General features: G+C 34.0%; 1 protein-coding gene across 1 annotated transcript in view; it reads left to right on the forward strand.

Moving 5' to 3' along the window:
- Positions 1–25,076, forward strand: part of LOC141338728 (uncharacterized) — a 148,610-nt gene that overhangs the window by 7,575 nt on the left and 115,959 nt on the right. The window contains exons 7-11 of the mRNA XM_073844342.1: positions 7,794–7,967; positions 8,127–8,297; positions 8,420–8,593; positions 13,181–13,354; positions 15,107–15,283. Of these exons, the coding sequence (XP_073700443.1) occupies positions 7,794–7,967; positions 8,127–8,297; positions 8,420–8,593; positions 13,181–13,354; positions 15,107–15,283 (870 nt within the window). The remainder of the gene's footprint in view (positions 1–7,793; positions 7,968–8,126; positions 8,298–8,419; positions 8,594–13,180; positions 13,355–15,106; positions 15,284–25,076) is intronic.

The raw sequence follows: 25,076 nt of genomic DNA on the forward strand, positions 1-25,076 counted from the left end.
CTACTGATCACAGATCACATAGAAATAGATATCACAGATCACCGTGCTTCACTAAAAAGATACGCATGTCAATCGGAGCTTCCGATTAATCTCGATTACGATTTAATTTCGATTAATTGACCAGCCCTTCTGTGTATATTTAATATGTATATATAAATACACACATATGCATGGATGTATTTAAGAAAAATATGAATACATTTTCATTCAATAATATATATATATATATATATATATATATATATATATATATATATATATATATATATATTATTGATTGAAAATGTATTTCAAAATAAATATTAAAAATATTCTCTAAATATATACTGTATGTGTGTGTATTTATATATACATACTAAATATACACAGTACACACACATATATTACATAAACAATAACTTTTATTTTGGATGTGATTAATCGCGTTTAATCGTTTGACAGCACTAATTATAATATAAAAATAATATAACTCATATAATATATTAATTATAATATAAAAAAATTGTATGTTCCACCTAATTATGTGATGTGACTTATTTCCCTTGTAGGCTAAATGATTGAAGACATTGAGCTCAAACAATACTAATATATAGTAATCACTAGTCCTTGAAGAGATATGTTAGTGTGGCTCACCCTGTTCATGTTAAATACTATAAATATATAAATTATATTATAACAATTATTGCAAATGTTTCACCTAATTATGTGATGTATTTTTTTCCCCTATAGGTTAAATGATTGTAACCTAACAGACAAAAGCTGTTCAGCTCTGGCTACAGTTCTTGGATCAGAAACCAATCTGAAAGAGCTGAACTTGAACAATAATGATCTACAGGATTCAGGAATACAGCTGCTCTGTACTGGACTGAAGAATATACAGTGTAAATTGGAGATACTGAGGTAAGTTGTTAGCCTAGAATCTAGACGCGCCCCTAGCGGCAGCAAATTACATTTGCTTCCAAGGTCAGTCTAGTTACTCTCAATTCACTTAAAATTCCGAAAAATCCAAGATGTCGGGCCAATCACGAGTCGGTGGGCGGGCTTAACATGATGACGCCTGAGTCCTGACCTGCGACCATAAGTTCCGTCAGACATGAATTCCTGGTTCTGTTAATTACGTGTGGAAAACTGAACAGTATTTATATAATTTTTTACTTTGGATACACAGCCACGTCCATCTGTCCTGAGCAGGAGCTCGTTACATGTGAACGCGCTGTGGTGTAGAATATGCAAACACCGGAAGCGATCTGTGGCGTGTATACGACACTCATTGTTCACACAGTGCACAGAGATTGTGGATATAGCGGCTATTCAAAATGGTAATTACTTGCGCTTATCCTGGTTGTTCAAACCCATTTAAAGCTAAAAGATTACGTTTGCTTACGCAAACTCATCCTGGACTTTTTCACCGATTTCCCCTTCCGGTGTTTGCATATACTACATCAGAGCAGGGTGTAATTTGGATTTGTCTGTGCATGTTTTTGTTTACTTTTAAAGGTTTAGTGCCGATCTATGTCTATTATTTGGCTGACAGACTGCACAGTACACTGATTTTCGTTAAAAATCTCCGTCGCTCTGACTACGTCACCTGACAGACTAAGTCTCTGATTGGTTGTAGCGCTATCCTATTGCGTGGAGAGGAGTTTGAAAGACAACCGTTTATCCCACCCCTCCGGTTGAGCCCTGTCTATGGAGAGTGCCCAGACCCTACATTTATATGGGTCTGGCTTGCCAGGCTAGTAAGTTGTATGACAACAGACCCAAACCAAAACCTTGTTAGTTTGAATTGTTTTAGTATCGATATACTAAGATACGTTGTGTGCCAACAGATGATTTAGATATTTTTTAATATTTAAACATTTATAAAAATGTATTATTTGGATCTTGTGATAGATGTGACCAGCAAAAGAAAAAAATCACAGAGGCAGCGGACTACTGCAAATGCTTAAGGATTTATTTTCTCTATGTAAGATTACAAAAAAAAAAAAATTAATAAATAAAAAAAAATCATAACATAACTCAAAAAGAAATGAACCAAAAAATAAAGAAAAAAAAAATACAAATAAACAAAACTTTACAATAAACTGGGCCACTGCATTTGCCTCTTTAAATACAGAGGTCTAAGAACCACAGGACCTGCTCTCACAAAGAACAACACATACCCCCTATAGAGACAGCAAAAAAACTTATATATTGGTGACCAGCACCAATTAAAAAAAATAAAGGTGAAAACACATACACATAATGGCCATTAAACTACTAAACAAATGTGAAAACATCAAATATACACAAACAAAGAACACTTCACATAACTTATAACAATAACAATTTTACTTCATGATTTTACTTCTTATAAGTACACATAAAAGAAGAGAAACAGTCCTTGGAGTCCGCCTCAGCAGAAACTTGAATAGTTGTGGCCGAATCATTGGATGGAACGGTATATATACGTCCGACGTTTCCGGTGTTATGCCAAACTCTGACACCCGCCAGATTACTATCCCCTTAGTATTGGTATGTTTAGGGGCCTGTCCACACAGAGACGCGTTTCCCTGTATACGTATACATTTTTTATCGTATTGGCGTTTCATCCACACGGATCCGGCGTTTTAGGAGACTTAATCCGCTATTTTTTGAAACCGGGTCCCAAAGTGGATAAATCTGAAAACGACACCCTCGCGGTTTCGTGTGTACAGCCAATCCGTATATTTTCTGAAACGATGATGTCATCACATCACGTGTCGGCTGCGTCACACGTAACAGCAACAACAATATTGGCGGACTACATGATTGTGTTCGTGTTGCTACTAAGCCTGCTAGCTTTATTACAGCTAAATCTATTGCTTCTATGCAACTGTTATGAGCAACAAGCGATAATGTTCACATCTTCGTCTTCTTCTTCTTAGTTCGAATACAGCGTGCAAGGTTATGCGCATGCTCAAAGTCTTCTTCTCCGTGAATAGTGTATATCTATGGCAGAATTACAGCACCCCATACTGGTCTGGCATATATACTACACCGTTTTCAGTGGTTTCGTGTTAATGGAACTTTTTTTTAGAACGAGGGAAAAAAATGATCGGATAGGGCACGCACCGGCTTCGTGTGGATGGAGCCTTAGGGTAAGGATTAGGGGTGGGGTTAGGATTAGGCAATCAGGTAGCGATTTCAACGAGGGGGGTAAAGTTTTGGCAGGGGTCGAAAATGGGCACAACACTGGCCGAACCCCTTTTGACGGTACACCAACTTGCGAGACTTGATCATAGTCTCGTCAGTCATCTCACCTCTCGTTACATGATTTGTTTAAATTTAATAAAAACTTCACTAAATGAGTGCAAACCCATGAATGTGCGTTAAACTGACAGAGCTTAATGGATAGCATGAAAACTCTGAAATCTTTTGGTAACGTTTCTGCAGTTGGGCTTTATTGGACATTAACTTGAGATTTCAAACTGTACATGTAATGTTTAGAATTGTAATTATTATTTAGTGCAGTAACTCTAAGGGATTATAATAACGGTTTTATTGGCTTTGCAGCATTATTACAGGTACCTAAAGGGGAAAGGGGAAAGGGGTGAAGTGAGGCCAAGTACGGTGACCCATACAAGGACTTTGTGCTCTGCATTTAACCCATCCAAGTGCACACACACAGTAGTGAACACACGCACACACCGTGAACACACACCCGGAGCAGTGGGCAGCCATTACTGCGGCGCCCGGGGAGCAGTTGGGGGAATCGGTGCCTTGCTCAAGGGACTCACCTCAGTCAATACACACTGAGGGTGGAGAGAGTGCTGTACATTCACTCCCCCCACCTACAATCCCTGCCGGACCTGAGACTCGAACCTGCAACCTTTGGGTTACAAGTCCGACTCTCTAACCATTAGGCCATGGCTGCCCCCAGTATGATTTTACAGTTAATTGTATATAGACATATGTAGATAATCTAGAGTTAAAACTTAGATGGTGCTGTTTTTATTTATCTTAGTTTATAATTTAGTGATTTAATCATTAGTTGCTGTCCTACTATTGAGTCAAAATTCAGATCAATCTGGTAGAGCTGCTTAATCTTAATGGAGAGTGAGATATGGTAATCAACATTTATTTTAAGATTATATATGACAGGACTGATCTTTTTTTTGATGGAGCAGATGAGGATGGTCTTGACTAAACATTTCTTGTACTTTTTTATGAGTGTTTCACACCATAGTGAAGGAGTATTTATTTATTTATTCAGTTTTGTCCCATTTAGTTTCAAAACTGGAATGTTATCTCTTACTATTTTGAGGTTGCTTGTACAGTATTTTGTAGATCATACAAAGTCAAACACTTTTATATAATTGCATCCCTGACAGTTGATGTCTAACATATTCAAGTTTTCTGTGCCTTTTTTGCCTCCATAGTCATTTGAGTTTTTGCAACCTTCAAAGAAAGAAATAAAATTAACTTGAAATTTCTATTATTATTTTTATTTTATTTATTTATTTATTTATTTTTTTTGGTGAACTAGAATTTCAAACTGCAGTATCACCGAAGAAGGTTATAAAGCTCTGGCTTCAGCTCTGAGATTAAACCCTTCACACCTGATAGAGCTGGATCTCACAGGAAATGATCCTGGACAATCAGGAGTGAAGCAGCTTGTTGATGTACTACAGGATCTAAACTGTCAGCTAAAATTAAGGTGAGACACAGCAGTTTTTTCATTACACCATAAACAGTCAAGAACCTAATTAAATCATACTTTTAATTACATTCCACAGGTTTTTGAGTCCTGCTGCAGATGAAGTCTGTCAGTATGTGACTGGAATTGTGGGTAAAAATATGTTACTCATGAAAGAGCTGAATCTGAGTGGTCATGAACTAGGAGATACACGAGTGAATCAGATCGCTGCTCTGCTGCAGGATAAACACTGTCAACTCAACACACTGATGTGAGTATTTCATATGGTTTGTAGACCAGTTTGTTGTGTAGTTTACTGGATTTTGTTATTCTTCTTTGGTAATACAGTTTTTCTCAATTGCTAAAACACTATAACCAGTCTTTTGAACTAAAATTTCAAAACTATAATGCCATTTTTGAAAAAGCACACCCATTTCCTTAAACTATAAACACTATTCCCTGCTTTGACACATAAGTTATATTTGGTGAACTGTTACTTCAAAACTCTACACACAAATCCCTACATTTCTCAGTGCTTACACCATGAGGTCATTTAGAAAGCACAAGCATTCAATATTGTTCACTCAAGTCTGCGAAGTTTGAGCTCAATTAGCACACAATTACCCAACTGGAAACACTAGGAGTCAAAATTTAGCACACACCAATCAGAACCTTCGATGGAGATAAAAGGATAAACATTTTTCTCAGTCACTTTGGTGCATTTCTCAGATCAGAAATGAAATATACATTTGTCTGCAGTTTCCTACATTATCAGTTGCTATTGTCATGTTGCTCAAAATGTATTATATACTGTAGTTCTCTGTGCAATAGTCTTACCCCTCAAAACATCAAATCATTAGCTCATCGTATAAATCATTACCTAAATGCAAAATTTTTGATCTAGTTGTCCTAAACTGTCAATCATATATTCTACACATTTCTATTAGACTTTTTGTAAATTTGCCATGAATTATTCAAGTGAATCTTGACTTTCACTAATGAAGATAATGTAGATCAACCAATGATAAAGCAGTTCTCTGAAATAGATCAAAGGTACATCTCATGAACCTTCCATTGGAAAGCATATAGACAGAGGACAACACAGGAGTTACAAATTCTGACAGTGGACTTTCTTATTTTTATTTTCACCTTTGTGCCCATATTTCTTTTTTTTCTGTTTCACAATGACGTTGTGTGCTTTTATTTTATTTTTTATTTTTTTTGTCAGACCACTAGTACAAGTGTAACTGTGAATCCTATCCAGTCTTTTTCAATCAATATCCCACATACAGTAATGTGTAATTTTGAAGAGGAAGAGTAGGAGGTGAAAGAGGAAGAGGAGGAGGAGGAGAAGGAGGACGATGACGACAACAACATGGAAGAGACAGAGGAAGAGCAAGGGCAAGAAGACAAGCAGTCTCATATATTTTAGTTGATGAGTGCCAGGGTTGGATCAGGCATGCAAGAGGATTTTACCCCTGCTGCCTGGCCAGGGCTAATTTAGCCTGTGATGCTGAAGAGGTTCTTTGGCCTGTCCCAGACCAAAGACAGGATGCTGGGCAGAATAATTATTTTGTTGTTTTTTGCTGTTTTGTACTGTACTCTACAGTGCATTAAATTAAGGAATAAAACACTTGCAAAGGAATAGATTTGTTGTGTTCATCATGTGAAAAGTTTTTTATTTGTATTGTTTTTGTAGTATTGTTTTGAATTTATCTCATCAGTGTGTAAAACTGTGTTGTAGTGTGTGTGTTTTTGAGGATTTGTGTGTCATGTCTGAAAGCAAAGTTTGGTTTTTCAGCAAGATTGAATTGTTTTGAGTGGAGAGCTTCATTTTGACCTCAATATAGGAAGTTTGGGGAAATGAGTTAGGAGTTGTGGATTTGTGTTTAGAGTTTCGCAAATAAGAGGCATAATTTCAAGAAATGTGTTTAAGCAATTGAGAAAAACTGTAAAAAACCTGAGTACTGTAATGAAATATCTCTACCCCAGTGCAGAGATGAGCAGCAAGTCTTTATCATCTATTTTTGCCCTACGTGATACAAACAAGTCAAACACAGGGTCATTAATCTTAGCTCTTAGCATCACTGTCTGACTATGAGCACAGTTCTTAGTTGTCCACTACCCCATTTGTGATCATATAAATGTAGAATCTTTTGTACTTAAATTTTCAGTATACGTGAGTTGCTCTTTGCAGGAACAAAGTTTTATTGGCAGTTGGCTGGTAATCACTTTGTCACAACAACCTAAAGACTCGAACAGACCTACCTTGTAATTAGGGTTCAAAACAATTGTTACACAAGATACAATTCATTATAATGATCTAAGCTAAGCACATGGCCGAGTGGCATAGGTCCTCCTGTATTGATGATCGGTGCACCCAATCAAAGCTGCCAGAATATACGGGTGTGCCAATGAAACAAAACTGCAAAATAAGCACATCTGTTGTGAATATATAGTTTGGAAAGTGTGCTTCTTAAAATGATAAAAATATAATTTTAAGTCATGTTCATTCCAGTCAAATGATTTGTTTAAACAATCCTTTTATCTTTAGCTTTGTAAATTTTGATTCATTTTTGTGAATCATTCCATCCTAAGCAACTTTTTTTTTTTTTTGGTCTAAATGCAACATTGAAAAGTTCAGTTAATTCTAGTTTGTCCTACACTCATGTCTCTCTCAAATATAGCTTTACATACTTTTTTGTATCTGTATGTCTTTGACACAGTTGTGTTTTTCTGGATGTTTTCGTTGTAATTCTGTCTCTCACTGTTAAAACAAACCTACCAGACTGCCTACTAGATTGATCATTTCTTTGTCAGTGGGCAAACATACAAAATTAGCAGGGATCTCTTTTTTTCTCACTTTATATAAATTAGGTAGTGTTTACAAGTTTAGTATAAGTGTAGTTCAACTTTGCTGTTGTCATCCTAATCGGAATTTGTAAATTCACTTAAAAACCTACATTGATACATATAATTCTGAATAAAATCATTGCAAAGAGGTGCAGAGTACAGATATTGCACAGTAATGAATAATTATTTTTTTCTTATTATTTATTTGATTTTTTTTCTTTGAATTTTTTTCTTATTTGAATTAGGTTATTAATTTTTTTATTATTATTATTATTTTTTGTAGACTTTCAAACTGCAATATCACAGAAGAAGGTTATAAAGCTCTGGCTTCAGCTCTGAGATCAAACCCTTCACACCTGATAGAGCTGGATCTCACAGGAAATGATCCTGGACAATCAGGAGTGAAGGAGCTCAGTGATTTACTACACGATCCAAACTGTCATCTGAAGACACTGAGGTGAGTGTTATTAAAATAAGTGCAATAGTTAAATCATTTAAATTGACAGAGGATAAACCATCAAAGCAACATTTATTAAATCACTAAATGTCCTGCTACAACCTTAACTGAAAATAAGTTACTATATGGCTGATGTCAATGAACTTTTCCTGACTGCAGGTTTTTGGGTCCTGCTGCAGATGAAGCCTGTCAGTATGTGACTAAAATTGTGGGTGAAAACCCATTACTCCTGAGAGAACTGAATCTGAGTGGACGTAAACTAGGAGACACAAGAGTGAAGGAGATTGCTGCTCTACTGCAGGATAAACACTGTACACTCAACACGCTGATGTGAGTATTGTACATGGTATATTACTTTATAAGTGAAATATATTTACATTAGAACATTGTTTATTCAAGTTATTCATATAAACTAAACAGTGTTTCCTATCTTTTGATTTCTTCCTCTGCAGACTGAATAATAACAGTATTACAGAAGAAGGTTGTGTTGCTTTGACTTCAGCATTTAATTCAAACCCTTCAAATCTGATAGAGCTGGATCTGAATGGAAATAAACTAGGAAACTCAGGAATTAAGAGGATATGTACTCTGTTTAAAATTCCACAGTGCAGATTGGAGAAACTGAAGTGTGTATCTTTATCTATCTACATTTCTGCATGTGAATATACATTTATTAATGTCCGTTTGATTAGATTAGCTAAAAAAAGAGATTGAAATTTGTTTTGCTACTTGAATCTCTACTTTATATGTTATACTAAATCTAACTGTAAGTAAGTTTTGTGAATGAGGGCTAGTTTATGTTGTTTTAAGTTGGTTGTCAGAAGTTATCTGTAAATCCCAGTAGAAAGCTTGTAAATCTAAAGAATAAACAATTTTGTTTATACAGACTTTCAGACTGCAGTATCACTGAAGAAGGTTATAAAGCTCTGGCTTCAGCTCTGAGATCAAACCCTTCACACCTGATAGAGCTGGATCTCACAGGAAATGATCCTGGACAATCAGGAGTGAAAGAGCTCAATGATTTACTACAGGATAGACGCTATAAACTGAAGATCATCAGGTGGTTAAATTTTTTTTTATTGTACTTTTTAAAATAACCTTTTTGTGACTATGCTGCAATAAAACCCCAGTGATGAGTTAAAAGCCTTGTCTTGTATTGGTATATAGTTTAATTAATTATTTATAAATTAAACAGATACAATATTAAAATTGGCATGAACATGTTTGTTAACGTAAAATATAAACACACTTTTTTAACAGCACAGATTTACCTAGTTACCACACTTATACTGCACTGATAAAATCAATTGTGTCTGTCTCTGTTCTCTAAAGCATTATTGCACATTAAAATTTATTTTTTCGTATTTTATTATAAGTCATTAGACAATGTTCAACCAATTTTAATGTTTTGTTACACAAAAACACTGTCCTTTTGGGAAGGTTTATGGTTATATAACTCTGTAATCTAAGTATCTCTTCTACTTTTTAGGTTACTGAAAAGTCCTGCGGCACAGGAAGCATGTGAGTATCTCAGTAAAGTTCTGGGTAAAAGTCCATTATTAATAAAAGAACTGGATCTGAGTAAAGATAAATTAGGAGACCTGGATTGGAAGAAACTCTCTGCTCTTTTGATGGACTCTCATAGCAAAGTGGAGAAAATAAAGTAAGTGAACATGATTATTTTATTTTATTTATGATTATTGATGATTGGCAGATTATAATTTATGATTATTTATTACAAATGACTGTCAGCCACATGTTGGAGCACATATTAAGACCTGCTGATCTGATGTGTTGAATATGTGCTAAATAATAAGTAATGCTGTTTTTGTGTTTAGGCTGAATAATTGTGAGCAGACAGAGAAAATCTGTTCAGTTCTAGCTACTGTTCTCTCCTCCAAAACCATCTTGAAAGAGATAGACCTCAACAACAGCCGTCTGCTGAACTCAGGAGTCAAAGAGATCTGTGAGGTATTGAAGAATCCTGTGTGTGAACTGAAGATACTCAAGTGAGTATTATCATGGAAATTCTCTGTCTCATTGTATCTATTTAGCAGTTATTTCATCTGTTTAGATTATGGTGTAATTTAAATCACCTTAATGTCAATGTTGGAAAAACTAAGGAAACTAGGGTAATTACAATTCAGTTATCATTTAAGGTAACACCTACTAAACAAGTTGATGTCTTGAAGTGGTCAATGATCAATCATTAACTTGGAAAGCCTACATTTACTATCTCTGCTCAAGATTTCAACAAAAACTATATTTTTTTAAGAAGACTTAGTTTGGTTGGAATGTGTCAGAAAGTCTTTTTTTAATCAAGCAGTTTTGAGAAGTCATGGGTGTAAGAGAGTACACATTTCAGTCTATTTATGAGTTGTTGGTTTCTAATAAGAACGTGCAAGCAATAGTAAGTGATTCAAGCCATGTTTTATTTTGAATGTATCAATTACTGCCATCAGGGAAGCATTATAGAGTTCCATGATGTCAAAGCAATCACTGTAAGAATTAATTTTATCTATTGGGAGTTTAAAGGTGCCATAGAATGTGAAAACTGTATTTACCTTGGCATAGTTGAATAATAACAGTTCAGTACATGGACGTGACATAGTCTCAAACATGATTATATAAATCTGGTGTTTGCAAAAGACCACTGAAAAATGGGTCAATTCCAACATAACACAGACTATTATGCAATAGTCGCGATTGTTAATAGTTATGCTCCCAACATTTGCATCACCCAATCATCATTAACTTCAGTACATCAGTAAAATAAAGCAAGCCACTAAAGGGACATGGTTAGCTTACTGCCAGCGGTAGCCGAGAAGGATTTTCTAGATGAGTAAAAATAATTTTTATTATTATTGTTTTCAGAAAAAAAAAAGTCAAAATTAAGCGCATTTTTGCTTGAAACAAGTCAAATAATCTGCCATTGGGGTAAGAAAAATAATCTTGTTTTCTTTTTGAACTCACTGAATTTTTGACTTGTTTTTTCTGAAAACAAGAAAATGATTTTTAATCGTCTAGAAAATACTTCTCGGTTTAAGAATTTTTAGATATTTTGGCTGGAAACAAGACAAAAAAATCTAAGCTAGAAAATATTTTTTGCAGTGTAGATTAGAGGTCTTCACAGGTCCAAAAATTTGTTCCCGAACCCGAAGAGACCCGTAAATGTCCTGGACGGAACCGACCCGGACCCGTATTTTATTTTAAAGTGGTACCCGAACCCGTGAAGACCCGAAATAGGCTATACCTTAAATTTACTAGTTGGACCCGAACTCGGCTGGGAAGACACAGACCCGACTGTACCCGATCGGCACATATTGCACAGCAAACTGCTTTTAACTATAAATAACTTGCGAAGGAAAAAAACACTTTTTTGGCGTTTCTAAGTCAACTTAGAAAATAATTTTTTATGAAGTCAACTTCGACCATTGTGTTTACCCTTTTTAACTACAATAAAGATACTTTTGCAGATTGTAATAAAGACTCAGCGCAATTGTTTTATTTATTAGTTAATTTATTATTATTATTTATTATTATAAACTTTAGACCGTGCATCTTCAATAACAGTATCTTCTTCAGTAAGATAAAGCAATACAAAACATATGTTTAGAGCTCCACCTAGTGGTCATCCTATGAAACTTAAAGGAGGAATTTGCACGAATAGCACGAGACAGCTTGATAGCGTAAATACGTAGCTTATTCTGAAAAGAGTTTATTTTTTCCACCATATTTTCTATTATCACTGTGCTCTCTGAGCCGAGCCTGACCAAAAAATGTAAATATAACAAGATAGTTCTTCCGTATTATTATAAACGTTAGAAAGAATGCTATGCGTACTATGGCAGAGTAAAAGCAAAGTCCCTTTAAGGCCTTAAGGGTATTCTATAGTCTTTGGCAGAGTTTCTCTATGGATCTGGTCTTTGGTAAAAGTCGCCAGCTCTGGTTGCCATAGAAACATTTCATGCGCGTTATTTTAATGCAGTGTAAACATCATAGACAACATTAATGTGACTGTTCATTTTCAATCTCATATTTTGTTGCTCAAGTGAAATAAATAAATGTGCAAGGCTTTTTATTTCACATCACTCATGAAGGAATCCATGATCACCGACCGTCCGTTTACGTTAACTCCTCCCGCCCTCTGCTACTCGCTGCTGCTGTCACGCGACACGCATTTTTATTTTTTTATCTAATCTTCTTCTTTTTTTATTTCCCTCTCACACTTTTCTTATCATAATTTTACAAGTTGCAAGTTACAAAACACGTGCAAAGTGGTGACTGACACTGGAAGGTGCGATGTTCTCCGATCGACTCGGGTATTACACACAAACATACCCGGGACCCGAAGTAATAGATTTGGACCCGACCCGGACCCGGCTAACCATTTAAAATATAGACCCGAACCCATACGGGTCCCGGTTCCTCGGGTCTCGGGTCCTCTGTGAAGAGCTCTAGATACGATTTCACTTACCATATAAAGGGAGAGATGACTACACTGATGATGGAGAAGATTTACAGTAAGTATCTGAACTTATGTGGTAAGTAAAAACTGGCCGCTGCAGTATAACCAGACACAAGAGCTCATGCGATCACAATAGCGAGAGTGAAATGATCGATTCAACAGGGCTGTTTCAGCGATCCACATTTTAAAAGCGGCTAGAACTCCGTAATTAAAGATATATTTTCCTCCATGTGCGAGCTATTGAGATGAGCAGCTCTGTGAAACCAATCAGAGCAGAGCTTCTCATTATTATTCACAAACCTTCCAAATAAGGCAAAAACAGACCATTTCATTCTAGGGACAAATCCTAAATCTAATCCTAAAAAACGTTACTGGAGATTTTTTGCCTTTTGTAGATATCAGAGAACAATTTAAAAATATTGTATCAATGCATTCTATGGCACCTTTAAATAATAAGTTGCAGTAATATTTTATTGTTGTTGTTGCATGTGGTTGTTGTGTACTAATTGCAGCTTTGAGTCCAAGTTTTCTGTGAAGGACAATAAAGTATAACTAATTGGAATTGTTAATTAATTTCAAAACCTACATTGATTTAAAAAAAAAATAATAATAATCAAAATTTGAAAAAATAAGTAAATAAAAACATTGCAAGTGAAGAATAGATGTGTTGTGCAGTAAGTTTTTTTTTTTTTTCTTATTTGAATTATTTATTAAGTTATTATTTATTTTTTATTTTTTTTTGTAGACTTTCAAACTGCAGTATTACAGAAGAAGGTTATAAAGCTCTGGCTTCAGCTCTGAGATCAAACCCTTCACACCTGATAGAGCTGGATCTCATAGGAAATGATCCTGGACAATCAGGGGTGAAGGAGCTCAGTGATTTATTACAGGATCCAAAATGTCAACTGAAGACACTGAGGTGAGTCATGATGAAATAATTTTCATGCAAAATATCATTTCAGTTGCATCTGGGATTGCTGTGGTCTTGATGACGAATGTCAGCACAGTTTAGTTACAGTACAGGTTAAATATACATTATGAGTTACTAGATGTGATGATTGTCAGTAGTGTGGTGTTTATTGTCCATTATGCCTAGATTCACAACACTTTATTAATCTGCAGCAGGTCTATAAGTACCCATGTCTTCACAAATGGTTTGTGCCCAGAAAGATAAGAATTCCAACTAGAGATGCACCGATTTTTGGCATGATCGGCCCGGATTGGTGAGCTGCCGGTCAATTTCTCCTTTATTCCCAGCGGCGCATGCAATTATGTCACAGCCACGTGCGCGCACTCACAGTCATGTGTAAAAATGTTGTTGGTGTGAGTGGAGATGACACAAAGATCGCAGTTTGTACAAAAAATTAATAAAAAGATCGCAGTTTGTAACCTTATAAGGCCAAAATACAACGTGAGGGAACAACCACGAACCATGCTCTTGTTTAGATTGGCTGGACATGTGGTAGATCGCGCCCCGCTTTGCGTATTTTGCATGTCTCTCTTAACACACCTGATTCAGATAACCTGCTCGTTAGAAGTAAGCACCGTGAATAAACTGTGTTCCGATTGACATGGCCCCTGCACAGTGTTCATAGCTCCATACTCACTGAGCAGGGAAAGTCCGTTGAGGTTTACTACACTTTCATTCATTCAAATATTTGCGCTGCGCCTCCTCATACAACGTCTTCACACACTAATAGTTCGAAGCCAGCATAAGTTATATGTTCCATTTGAAGGTAATTAAAACGTGCGCGGCGTGAATTTAATTTGAATTAAACATGTGCTTAAATATGTGAATGAATGTTCAGATGTGTAGTACTTCTGGATTAACTGGTGACAAGGCAGAAATACTTCTCTTTATCAAGAAGAATTTGACATTAATGCTCAAGTAATAGCATTTAGTACTAGCATTGTTATTTCTACCTGTTTGAAGACACAGAGCACTTTTTGTTATTAAAGATATTTTTGTGAGATTATCCTGTAATTAATGTTTTAAAAAAATTTCCATATAAAATTCATTGAAGAAAAGTAGATTTTTGTAAGTAAGCCTTCTTTGTTACTTATATTTTATTTCTAATGTTTTCAAGACTCAGAGCACTTTATTTTGATAAAGTTATTTTAATATGAGAAGATGCTGTAATGTTTATACATTTCTTTTATTATAAAATAAAAAAAAATACATATATATTATATACTATGTTAGTTACAGGAACTAATTTTATACCTTTTTCGAAGGCACAAAGCACTTGTTGTAAGAAGATCCTGTAATGTTTAAAAATGTATTTTATTATAAAATAAATTTAATTAAAGAAAATATTTCTGTATAGGCCTATGCATACATTACAGCTCTTAAAAAAATAAAATCGGAATCGGCAGGTCACACTTACTGAAGAATCGGAATCGGCCAAGAAAATTGCAATTGGTGCATCTCTAATTCCAACTTCATTTGCACTGAAAATTAAGATCTAGTGAGCTGCTGCTTCTCAGGAAATTTGTACTTTCACACCGTTTCATTCAAATAAATATTTGAATGTCAAAAAGTCCAAATTATTATTATTTGTTTTTATTATATGTTTAAAGTAATATTGCTGAAAGTAACTAGAACTTGTCATTTTGTTTTGCAAGGAAGTTGACGTTTGGTTGAATTTTGCTTTATCTTCTTTTCTGCAAGGTTTTTGGGTCCAGCTGCAGATCAAGCCTGTCAGTATGTGGCTAAAATTGTAGGTAACAACCCGTTACTCCTGAGAGAGCTGAATCTGAGTCGACATGAACTAGGAAAAAGACAAGTGAATCTGGAGAAGATCGCTCCTCTACTGCAGGACAAACACTGTACACTCAACACACTAAGGTGAGTATTTCACATCATTTAAAATGTTATGTTACTTTTAATTGTAATATTACTGTACTTGATAATACTATTTTCCAGTTGTTTAAGCCAGAGGGGCACACACACACACACACAGTCTCAGCCACTGTAATGTGATGTATTAAAATTAAACAGCCCATTATAAAAAAAATATATATTATCTTAGCTTTGATCATGGGTCAGTACATATTTTACTTACTATAGAGAGATAGCAATGTGTTTTTTTTTCTACCAGAATTTAAAAAACTTAAATAAATGAAAAACAGCTGTGCTATCTAGTGATAAAAAAAATAACTTTCACACTGTTTTTATGTGTAATATAAATGTATACACCTATATGTTTTATTTTTAAAAGTATATTACAAAATTTAGCTCAAAAGTATATTTTATGTGAGCATAAAATAAGGTGAATTTTAGTGGTGAGGGTTGTGAAGCAAATTACTTGAAAAAAAAAATAATAATAATAAAGTAAAAATGTAACCATTTAGTGCCTGTTTCAGAACAGAACAAATTCCTGATATACAGTTCCAGCTATTTGGCCCCCAATCTTTATTGACTAATGTTAAATTCAGCACTACTTTAATAAACAAACAATTAATCAGTTGTCAAAGCATTCTATCACAGCATTTAAATGGTAAAATTTTAGAAAATTGTGCATCACAAATTTAGATGAGACATGCAATAATTCAGATTTATTGAGAATTGTCCTAGATTTAGTTTTAAATGTATATGAATTTGCCTGTATTTTTTTTTTTTCATTTATTATAATTTTTTTTTTCAATCATTAATAATGGCATTTTTTTATGCAGGTTTTATGAATGCTTTATGTAAATATGCAGAGGAGGCATTGTCTAATGAAATATGCCCTGATTGGCTTAGCATTTGCATGCATGCCATTATCAAAATGTTGTTTCATTTTGTTGGCATTAGGTTTTAAAGAAGATTTTGGCTATATCTCAGTGTCAGATTATAAAGTGTTCAGAATATTGACAGTAATAGAACTGTCTGATGTTTGAGTTTTCTAGCTCAGTGCAGGAAAAAAATGTGTTTTGAGAAAACTGCCTTTAAAGATATGTTTTGTAGTTAAGAATTTATTGCAATTTAAAAAAAATAATTTAGTTAATTACATGATATGCTAAGTATTTCATTGAATTAATCATGCATTATTTTGGACTGAGAAATTACCGTCACCCGCTGCTCTAAATTGTATATTTCTAAAAATATTGAGTATCGTGTTTCTAATGCAATAACAGTCTAAATATGACACTAAACCACCAGTAGGTGGCAGAAAGTAACTGTCTTAATGAGTGAAACATTTTTTAAATGATTCTTTCAAACAGTTGATTCATTTGGAAACAAAGCATGTGACTGTCTTTATATATGGCTAGCTAAATTATTGGCTTACTCTATTCATTCGTAAATGTAGATTCATTCGTCTTTCATAAAATAATTCTCATAGGTTACATTACATCCTGAATCATGTCAGGAGCTGCATGCGATGTAAGATGATGTGATCTGGGCCAGGCAGGGTGTGCATTATTAAAGCATTATTCTTTCCTAATTAATTGCTTCAAATTAATGTGTTAAATCAACAGAACTTATAGTAATTGAAATGCACAGATGGCAATAGATAAAGTATAACAAAAAAGAGAAAAATTTACCAACAGACTAAAAACTAGTGTAAATATACAAAACACATTTAACAACAGTTTTCAGTATTACTCATAGTGTATTGCCTTAAAAATCAAGCAGAATCTTGTTTAAGAACTGGACTCTTTCTTTCTCTTCACAATCAAGTATTGATAGGTGTGTTGTTTTACGTTCCTTGCTAGTGACATGTCCAACCAAACTACAATCTGTGAAAAATGAGATGTGCGTTTACATAGCTTGCACATCTGCGCCGCTGCACACTCAATCCGCTCAGTGTGCTTCACTTATCAGCTTGCGCACACCAGCTTTACAAACTTGAATATTGATTTAATAGAACGTTATTACTATTATTGACTCATATTATTGTGATATTGATATTCGATTGGTTATATACATTTACTAAATAGAAATCCTTAATCTCTGGTATTTCCATTCTGCTCTCTATTTGTTCTGTTGTTGGTGTTTTTTGTCTTGACACATGCACAGTACTTTCACTGCATGTTATCTGTTTTAGTTTAGGAGCTTTTTAGTGAGAAGTGTGAGAGTGCACAAGAACCGTATTGAGCCTGATATTATTACTGCATTTCTAGTAAAGATGATGTCTCTTCCTCTTTTTGTTAATATGTTTTGTTGATTTGACTGTACAAAATAAAGAGTTAACTTTTGTTTTATTTTCTGCTCTTTTTCTCTCAATGTAGGTTAAGCTGGTGTGGTATGACAGGTGAAGGTTGTTCTGCTGTGACTTCAGCTCTGAAATCAAACCCATCACACCTGAGAGAACTGGACCTGAGTGAGAATGAACTAGGAGACTCTGGAGTGAAAAACCTCAGTGATCTACTGATGAACCCACAATGCAAGCTGGAGAAACTATGGTTAGTATCATTGCACTGTACTCCAATTAAAGTTAAATTAAATCTTTAGGTAATGGACTGATGGATATGATGTGTATCAGTAGAAGAACTGTTCTTTTTATTTTTACTTTGAATCAGTACTTTGAGTGTAAACTTTGTGTTTATGAATTAGTTTCATATACTGACAGATCTATCTGACAAATCCTTGCTGCAAAAAAAAAAAAAAAAAGTTTAACAACAAACTAAAAACTAGTGTAATTTGAGTGAATTGATTAGTGTTACATACCTTTACAGTACTTTTCACTAAATCTATTTTAATAAGGATTTTTTTTTTATTATTCTGTCATGGTAAATTACACTAACAAAACTTTAAATTGTGATTCATGTATAAATTTGTCTTAATTTGATCAGATTAACAATATAAAAATAGTCCATTTAAATGACCTGTACATTGATTCTGTATTTTTATCTAGATGTATAATTCACTAACATTTTTGTCCAAGTGTAAAGATGCTACAGACTTGTGTTGTTGTGTGTTTTTTGACATTTCCCCATCTAAGGAAAGATTCAAAAGAACTCTCTGCTAACGGACTAATGGTTGACGCATAACAAGTTTTACAGAGGATTTTGGATATTTCCATGTCAGATTATAAAGTGTTCAGAATATTGATGGCTATAGAACGGTAAACACTGCTGAAGTGGAGCTTTCTGGCTCAGTACATAAAAAAAAGTGTTTTGAGAAATTGAATTGAATTAATCATGCATCATTTTGGATTGAGAAATTATTCTCACCCCCTGCCCTAAGATATATATATATATATATATATATATATATATATATGTATGTGTGTTTTTTTTTTTTATGTAATAATGAGTGAAACATTCAGTCATTCTTTAAATGACTCTTTCAAAAAGCTGATTTATTCTGAAACAAAGCATGTGACTGTCTTTATGAATGGCTCACTGAATTATTGGCTTACTTGATTCATTTGGAAACAGATTCATTCATCTTTCATAACATAATTCTCATAGGTTACATTACATCCTGAATCATGTTTGTCAGCAGCTGCATGCGATGTAAGATGACGTGCAGATCTGGGCCATGGCTGGGTGTGCATTATTAACGGATTATTCTTTCCCCAATTAATTGCTTCAAATTGAAGTGTTAAATCAACAAAACTTATTGTAATTGAAAACTACAGACGCCAATAGATAAAGTGTGATAAAGTTAAATGTGTTTTGTTGTTTTTTTTCTCCCCCACTTTTCTGAAAGTAATCTCAAAATTGACCAGTGCATGAAGAAAAAAAAAAAAAATGGATTTCTTACCCGTAGTCTCTTGCCTCAAGTAAAAACTTAAGCAGAATCCTATTTAAGAATTGCACAATGTTTTTAAACAAAAACTTTTTGGTACTAACAGTAAGCAATGCATATTTTCACAGCACTTATTAATATTTGTTAATGTTAGTTTACAATACTTTAATATTATGAGATACCACTTTCAATTTAAAAAATGTATTAGTTAATTTTGAGATTAACATGATTTATTCCTGTAGAAGTATTTGATCCTGTTGTAGTTCATGTTAACTAATATAGTTAACCAATGAAATCTGAACAACAGACATAAACACCTTTGCACTCACTTTCTCTCTCTCTTTCTTTCTCTTTCCCATCAAGTAGTGATAAGTGCATTGTTTTACTTTCCTTACTAGTGACATGTCCAACCAAACTACAAACTTTCCAGCACTTTCTGTGAAAAAAATGAGATGTGCGCTTACATAGCTTGCACATCTGCGCCGCTGCACACTCAATCCGCTCAGTGTGCGTCGCTTATCAGCTTGTGCACACCAGCTTTACAAACTTGAATATTGATTTAATAGAACATTAGTATTATTGACTCATATTATTGTGATATTGATATTCGATTGGTTATATACATTTACGAAATAGAAATCCTTAATCTCTGGTATTTCCATTCTGCTCTCTATTTGTTCTGTTGTTGGTGTTTCTTTGTCTTGACACATGCACAGTACTTTCACTGCATGTTGTCTGTTTCGGTTTAAGAGCTTTTTAGTGAGAAGTGTGAGAGTGCACCGTATTGAGCCTGATATTATTTCTGCATTTCTAGTAAAGATGATGTCTCTTCCTCTTTTTGTTAATATGTTTTGTTGATTTGACTGTACAAAATAAAGAGTTAACTCTTGTTTTATTTTCTGCTCTTTTTCTCTCAATGTAGGTTAAGATGGTGTGGTATGACAGGTGAAGGTTGCTCTGCTGTGACTTCAGCTCTGAAATCAAACCCATCACATCTGAGAGAACTGGACCTGAGTGGGAATAAACTTGGAGACTCTGGAGTAAAAAACCTCAGTGATCTACTGATGAACCCACAATGCAAACTGGAGAAAATAAGGTTAGTGTCAATGCACTGTACAGGATTTAAAGTTAAATGAAATCTTTAGGTAATGGACTGATGGATATGATGTTTATCATTTTATTTTTTACTTTGAATCAGTGTTAACTTTGTGGTTAAGAATTAGTTTCATATACTGAGAGATCAACTGACGAATCCTTGCTGCAAAAAAAAAAAAAAAAAAAAAAAAAAAAAGAGACAGAACAGACTAAAAACTAGTGTAATTTGACCAACTTGATAATTGTTACATGCCTTTTACAGTACTTTTCACCAAATCTATTTTAATAAGCAATTTTATTTATTTTTATTCTGTCATGGTAAATTATAACAAAAAGAAAATTGTGATTTATGTATAAAAACAATCCATTTAAATGACATTTTTTTAAAATCTTCCTTTATAATTCACAAACATTTTTTGTCCAAGAGTAAAGGTGCTACAGACGTGTGTTGTTGTGCATCTTCTGACATTTCCTCATCTAAAGAGAAAAGATTCAAAAGAGCTGTCAGCTTATGAACTAATGGTTCAGAATGTCTGTCAGCAGAAAGTTGCATATGCTGAAATGTGACAAAACTCACATAATATGAATGACAATAGATTGTTCTGTCAGTTACATTGTGTCTACAACACTGATGCTACTTTAAGTCCAAAAAGGGGTCATGAAATGTATCTGGAGGTTATTTTATGAATTTAGCAACATAATCCTCATTTTTACTCTCTGATAAAAAACACAATTTTCAGGAGCATTGCTGCTTTCAGAAATTCAAGTAAACACCCATCCATGCCATCCTAAAAAAACACATTCAACACAATAAATGAAAGCACTTAAGATTAATGATGACACGGCTGTATTGCTCAAGTAATTGATTGAAAGAGAGTAGATATTAGCACCTGTTTACATGAAAAGGGCATGTAGAGGAAAATCATGACATCGGTATAGAGGATTGGCCATCTAGTATGGAGGTCCATAGGCTGGGTCAGTATTAAATGTATTTATTGTGTTTGACCAGGTCTTTTTGAGAATGGCACACTAAAAGGAAAGGTTGTGGAAAAGGCCCATATACAGAGATTGCTTTGGCGTGTTTTTTGCAAGTGACTAAATTCAGGCACGCATTTGCTCAAATAGATTACTTCAAATTCTAAAATTAGAATGAGATTAAGGATTAATTAATGTGTGTACACACGTGTTGTGAATTAGGAGGACAGTTATGTGTGGACAAATACAAAATAATCCATGCGGTTGATGGTTAATGAGACCCACTGTTGTGATGATTATGTGGAGTTTTGGCTCAGCACTTCAGTATAGATTCTGATAATGATTTAAGTTAAGTATCGGTATATATGTGATTACAGGCATTCATTTTATCAAAGCAAATGGTGTAAAAAAATACTCAGCCTGTGCTAAAATCCGACATACAGTAACAAAATATAAGACTAATATCCATAGATAATTTCTGTTAAGAAGGTTGAAGTCTTCACAGTTACTTTACTAAAAACATCAGCTTAATAAATAACATTGCAGAAGTTAAGACAATCCATTGAGCTAATATTGTTGCTAAGTTATGGCTAACGGCTGTCAGAACTATTACCAAACGTTATGTAATTTAATAGCTGAATGTGTAATAGTGTAATAGATGTGATGTAATCAAGCAAAAACAAATGACGTCAAACTGATATTTTGTGCAAAATCCAACACAATAGCTCGACTGATGAATTACTATTTACTGCAGCTTTAAACAGAAATTTTATTAAACGACACTAAATTAACTTAATATTGAATTTGAATTTTTTTCTTGAGAATGTGAGAGTAGTCCATTGACATTTTTTCAGTCAGTTTTGTCTGTAAATTTACATTTATAATTCACTATGAACTGTTTTTGTTCAACTAAAGATGCTTCAGTTATGTTTATCAAGTTCAGAACTTGATGCAAACTTGAACTTGATTCACGGAATTCTCTGCAACTAAAAGTCAATCAGATGAATTTCCTCATTACATGGATTCACAATGAGATGATTGATATTGCCCACAAAAGTGTGCTGAGAAAAGGCAAATGTGACTATAAATATTATAAACATTTTACACTGGGTGAAAGTAAAATGATCTCTCTTCTTCTGTCTTTTTCTCTTTCTATCTTTCTCCTTCTAGTTTGCATGACTGTGGCATTACAGATGTTTCTTCTTTAACTCAGTCTTTGACAAACACAAAAGCACTGCAGTTTTTAAAAGAGCTTGATCTGAGAAACAATAAGATTGGAAACTCAGAGCAGCAGCTCATTGATGTGCTACGAGACTCAAACTGTAAACTGCTGTGAGTAAACATCTCTTTGTTTTAGTCACACTAACACAGATAACCATATTTTAAATCTATTCTATTTAAAACAATCATTATAGCCACTTAGGGACCAATTCTCACTATTAACTATGATTTTAGTCTCAACAAACTCCTAATTTTTCCTCTTGTCAATAGTAAGTAAGACAGTTGTTAAATGTAGGTATGGGTTGGATTAAAATATCTAAAATATGGTCATGCAGAATAAGGCATTAATATGTGCTCTGTACGTACTAATAAACAGCCAGTATGCTAGTAATATGCATGCTAATAAACAACTATTTAATAGTGAGAATTGGTCCTTAAAAATAAGTGTTTGCCTACCAATATCGATCTAAAAAAAATGTGGTAACACTTTTTTTAAGGACCAATTCTCACTATTAACTAGCATGCGTATTACTAGCATATAGGCTGTTTATTAATACTTATAAAGCACATATTAGTTCCTTATTCTGCATGACCATATTTTAGATTCTTTAATCCTACCCCATACTTATATTTAACAACAACCTTACAAATTATTAATAAGCAGCTGATTAGGAATGTATTGAGGCAAACGTCATAGTTAATAGTTAGTTAACAACTTAAAATAAAGTGTGACAAAAAATGGGTATGTTTAAAAAATGTAAAATCAGCAACTAACCTTATTACAATCATTTAATATTTGTTCTTGTTATTGTTATTAAACTTCATACTCTTCATACTATTATTTGATAATACAGTAACTAATTTGCAACTTGTTTCACTCAACACCATTTTTCATTTCCTCCTTATAGCCTGGAGCAAAATTGGTTGCTTAGAATGAGGTCGATTTTATTCTGGCCATGAGCTCAGGAACCTGTGAAAGCAACAGAACAAAAGAATATTTTGTATTAAGTCAGTTTTGTCTTTGCACAGATACATAATTGTCCATGTTAGAGTTGGATTTTGTTTAGTTCATTATTCTCTGAATATAAGACAGTAATGCTTTGACTGACATAAGAGGTGTGGATGAAGTTTTTCCACTTTCATCTATCCAGACTAACTGATCTTCTGACAGATGTAGACATTCTCCTGTTTAAAGCTGTAGAATTTCCCGGAGAAGTTCTGAACGAGCAGTCATGCTGGTGTGACTAACATATAAAGACAAATAAATAAATACAAAAAACATTCTTATCTCACTGGCAGTTATTTCACACAATCACTGACATAATGAACACTGTTGCAAACCAAAGTCAATGTTACTACCATGCAGGAAGCCTTTCTGTTGTCATATGATGAAAAACAACAACTATAGGAAATTACATCACAGAGAGGATCCCTGCGGACCACCATGACGGTGAAGAGGATTTGACCTTAATGGCATTTTTATTCAAAAATATAATAAACCAGCAACTTGTTTGGCCTTTCTGTCTTCATTTTGCAGGAAAGTGGAGAGAAAACAGAAAAGTGTAAGGATAAGACTGCCACTTGATCCAGGCCGGATTTGAACCTGTGTCCCAGAAATTCATTAGACCTCTGGAATCGGTGTGCATGTTTATTTAAAACTAACTAGATTTCTGCTTTTGAATTACTCTAAAATCCACTATTTACTTCCAACCCACCCTTACTTATATTGTGCACAATATATGAAAATAATTTAGGTTAAATAGGAAGCCAAAATTCCAAATGATGTGATCAAAGAGATGATTTATGCAAACAGAAACATGGATACACTTTGATCTAAGGTCTTTCTACAATTATGTTACAATGAGATCAAGCGATTTCGAAGGCTTCAGAGAAATGTTTGAATAAATTTCTGAATATGAAAATTAGTAGTACATATGTGTACATTTTGTATTTGCCCATTTTTATAATATTATTAATCACACTAACAAAATACAACTGTCTTTGGTTATACAAAAATGTTTCTTTTGAAGGTAAATTACAGGAATGACAAAGTACATTTTACAACATTAAATCGTCGATTTTGAAATTTATTAGAAGGATTCAATGTTTTGAAGTGTGATTATTTTGTTTTTTGGGAAATTGAACTCAGTTTTCAAATATTATATATATATATATATATATATAATTTAAAAAAAAAATACCCGTGACAGGGCCAATAACAAATGCCATGTTAACAGCTGGGGTCGTTCTTCGTACCTCGCTTACTACATCCAAGATCAAATGACACATCCAAGATCAAATCATCGCGCTAACTATGAGCTCGCTATTATATAAGAATATAAGAATATTCTACAGAATGGTAATTTTTATCACTTATATTGCTTTTAGTCTCTTGAAAAGAGACTCTGAAAAAACTGTTTGTTTGTTTATAACAGCAACCAAGAAAAGGGAAGAGCAAAAAAAGATAGGTGGTGGTCCTGCACCCCCTCATACCCCGGCAGAGGAGCTGGCCCTAGGGTTGCATGCCACTAGACCCATTGTTGAGGGCATCCCTGGGGGCAGCTCTTCCTTAGACCAGCAGCACCTTCATAACTGGTAAATGAGCTTATAATTATATTTGTACAATGTAAAATATTTTGTTGTTGCCTTATTTGAAATGCTTTTTGTACTT

The sequence above is a fragment of the Garra rufa genome, chromosome 7 (assembly GCF_049309525.1).
Source record: "Garra rufa chromosome 7, GarRuf1.0, whole genome shotgun sequence".
Lineage (NCBI taxonomy): Eukaryota > Metazoa > Chordata > Actinopteri > Cypriniformes > Cyprinidae > Garra > Garra rufa.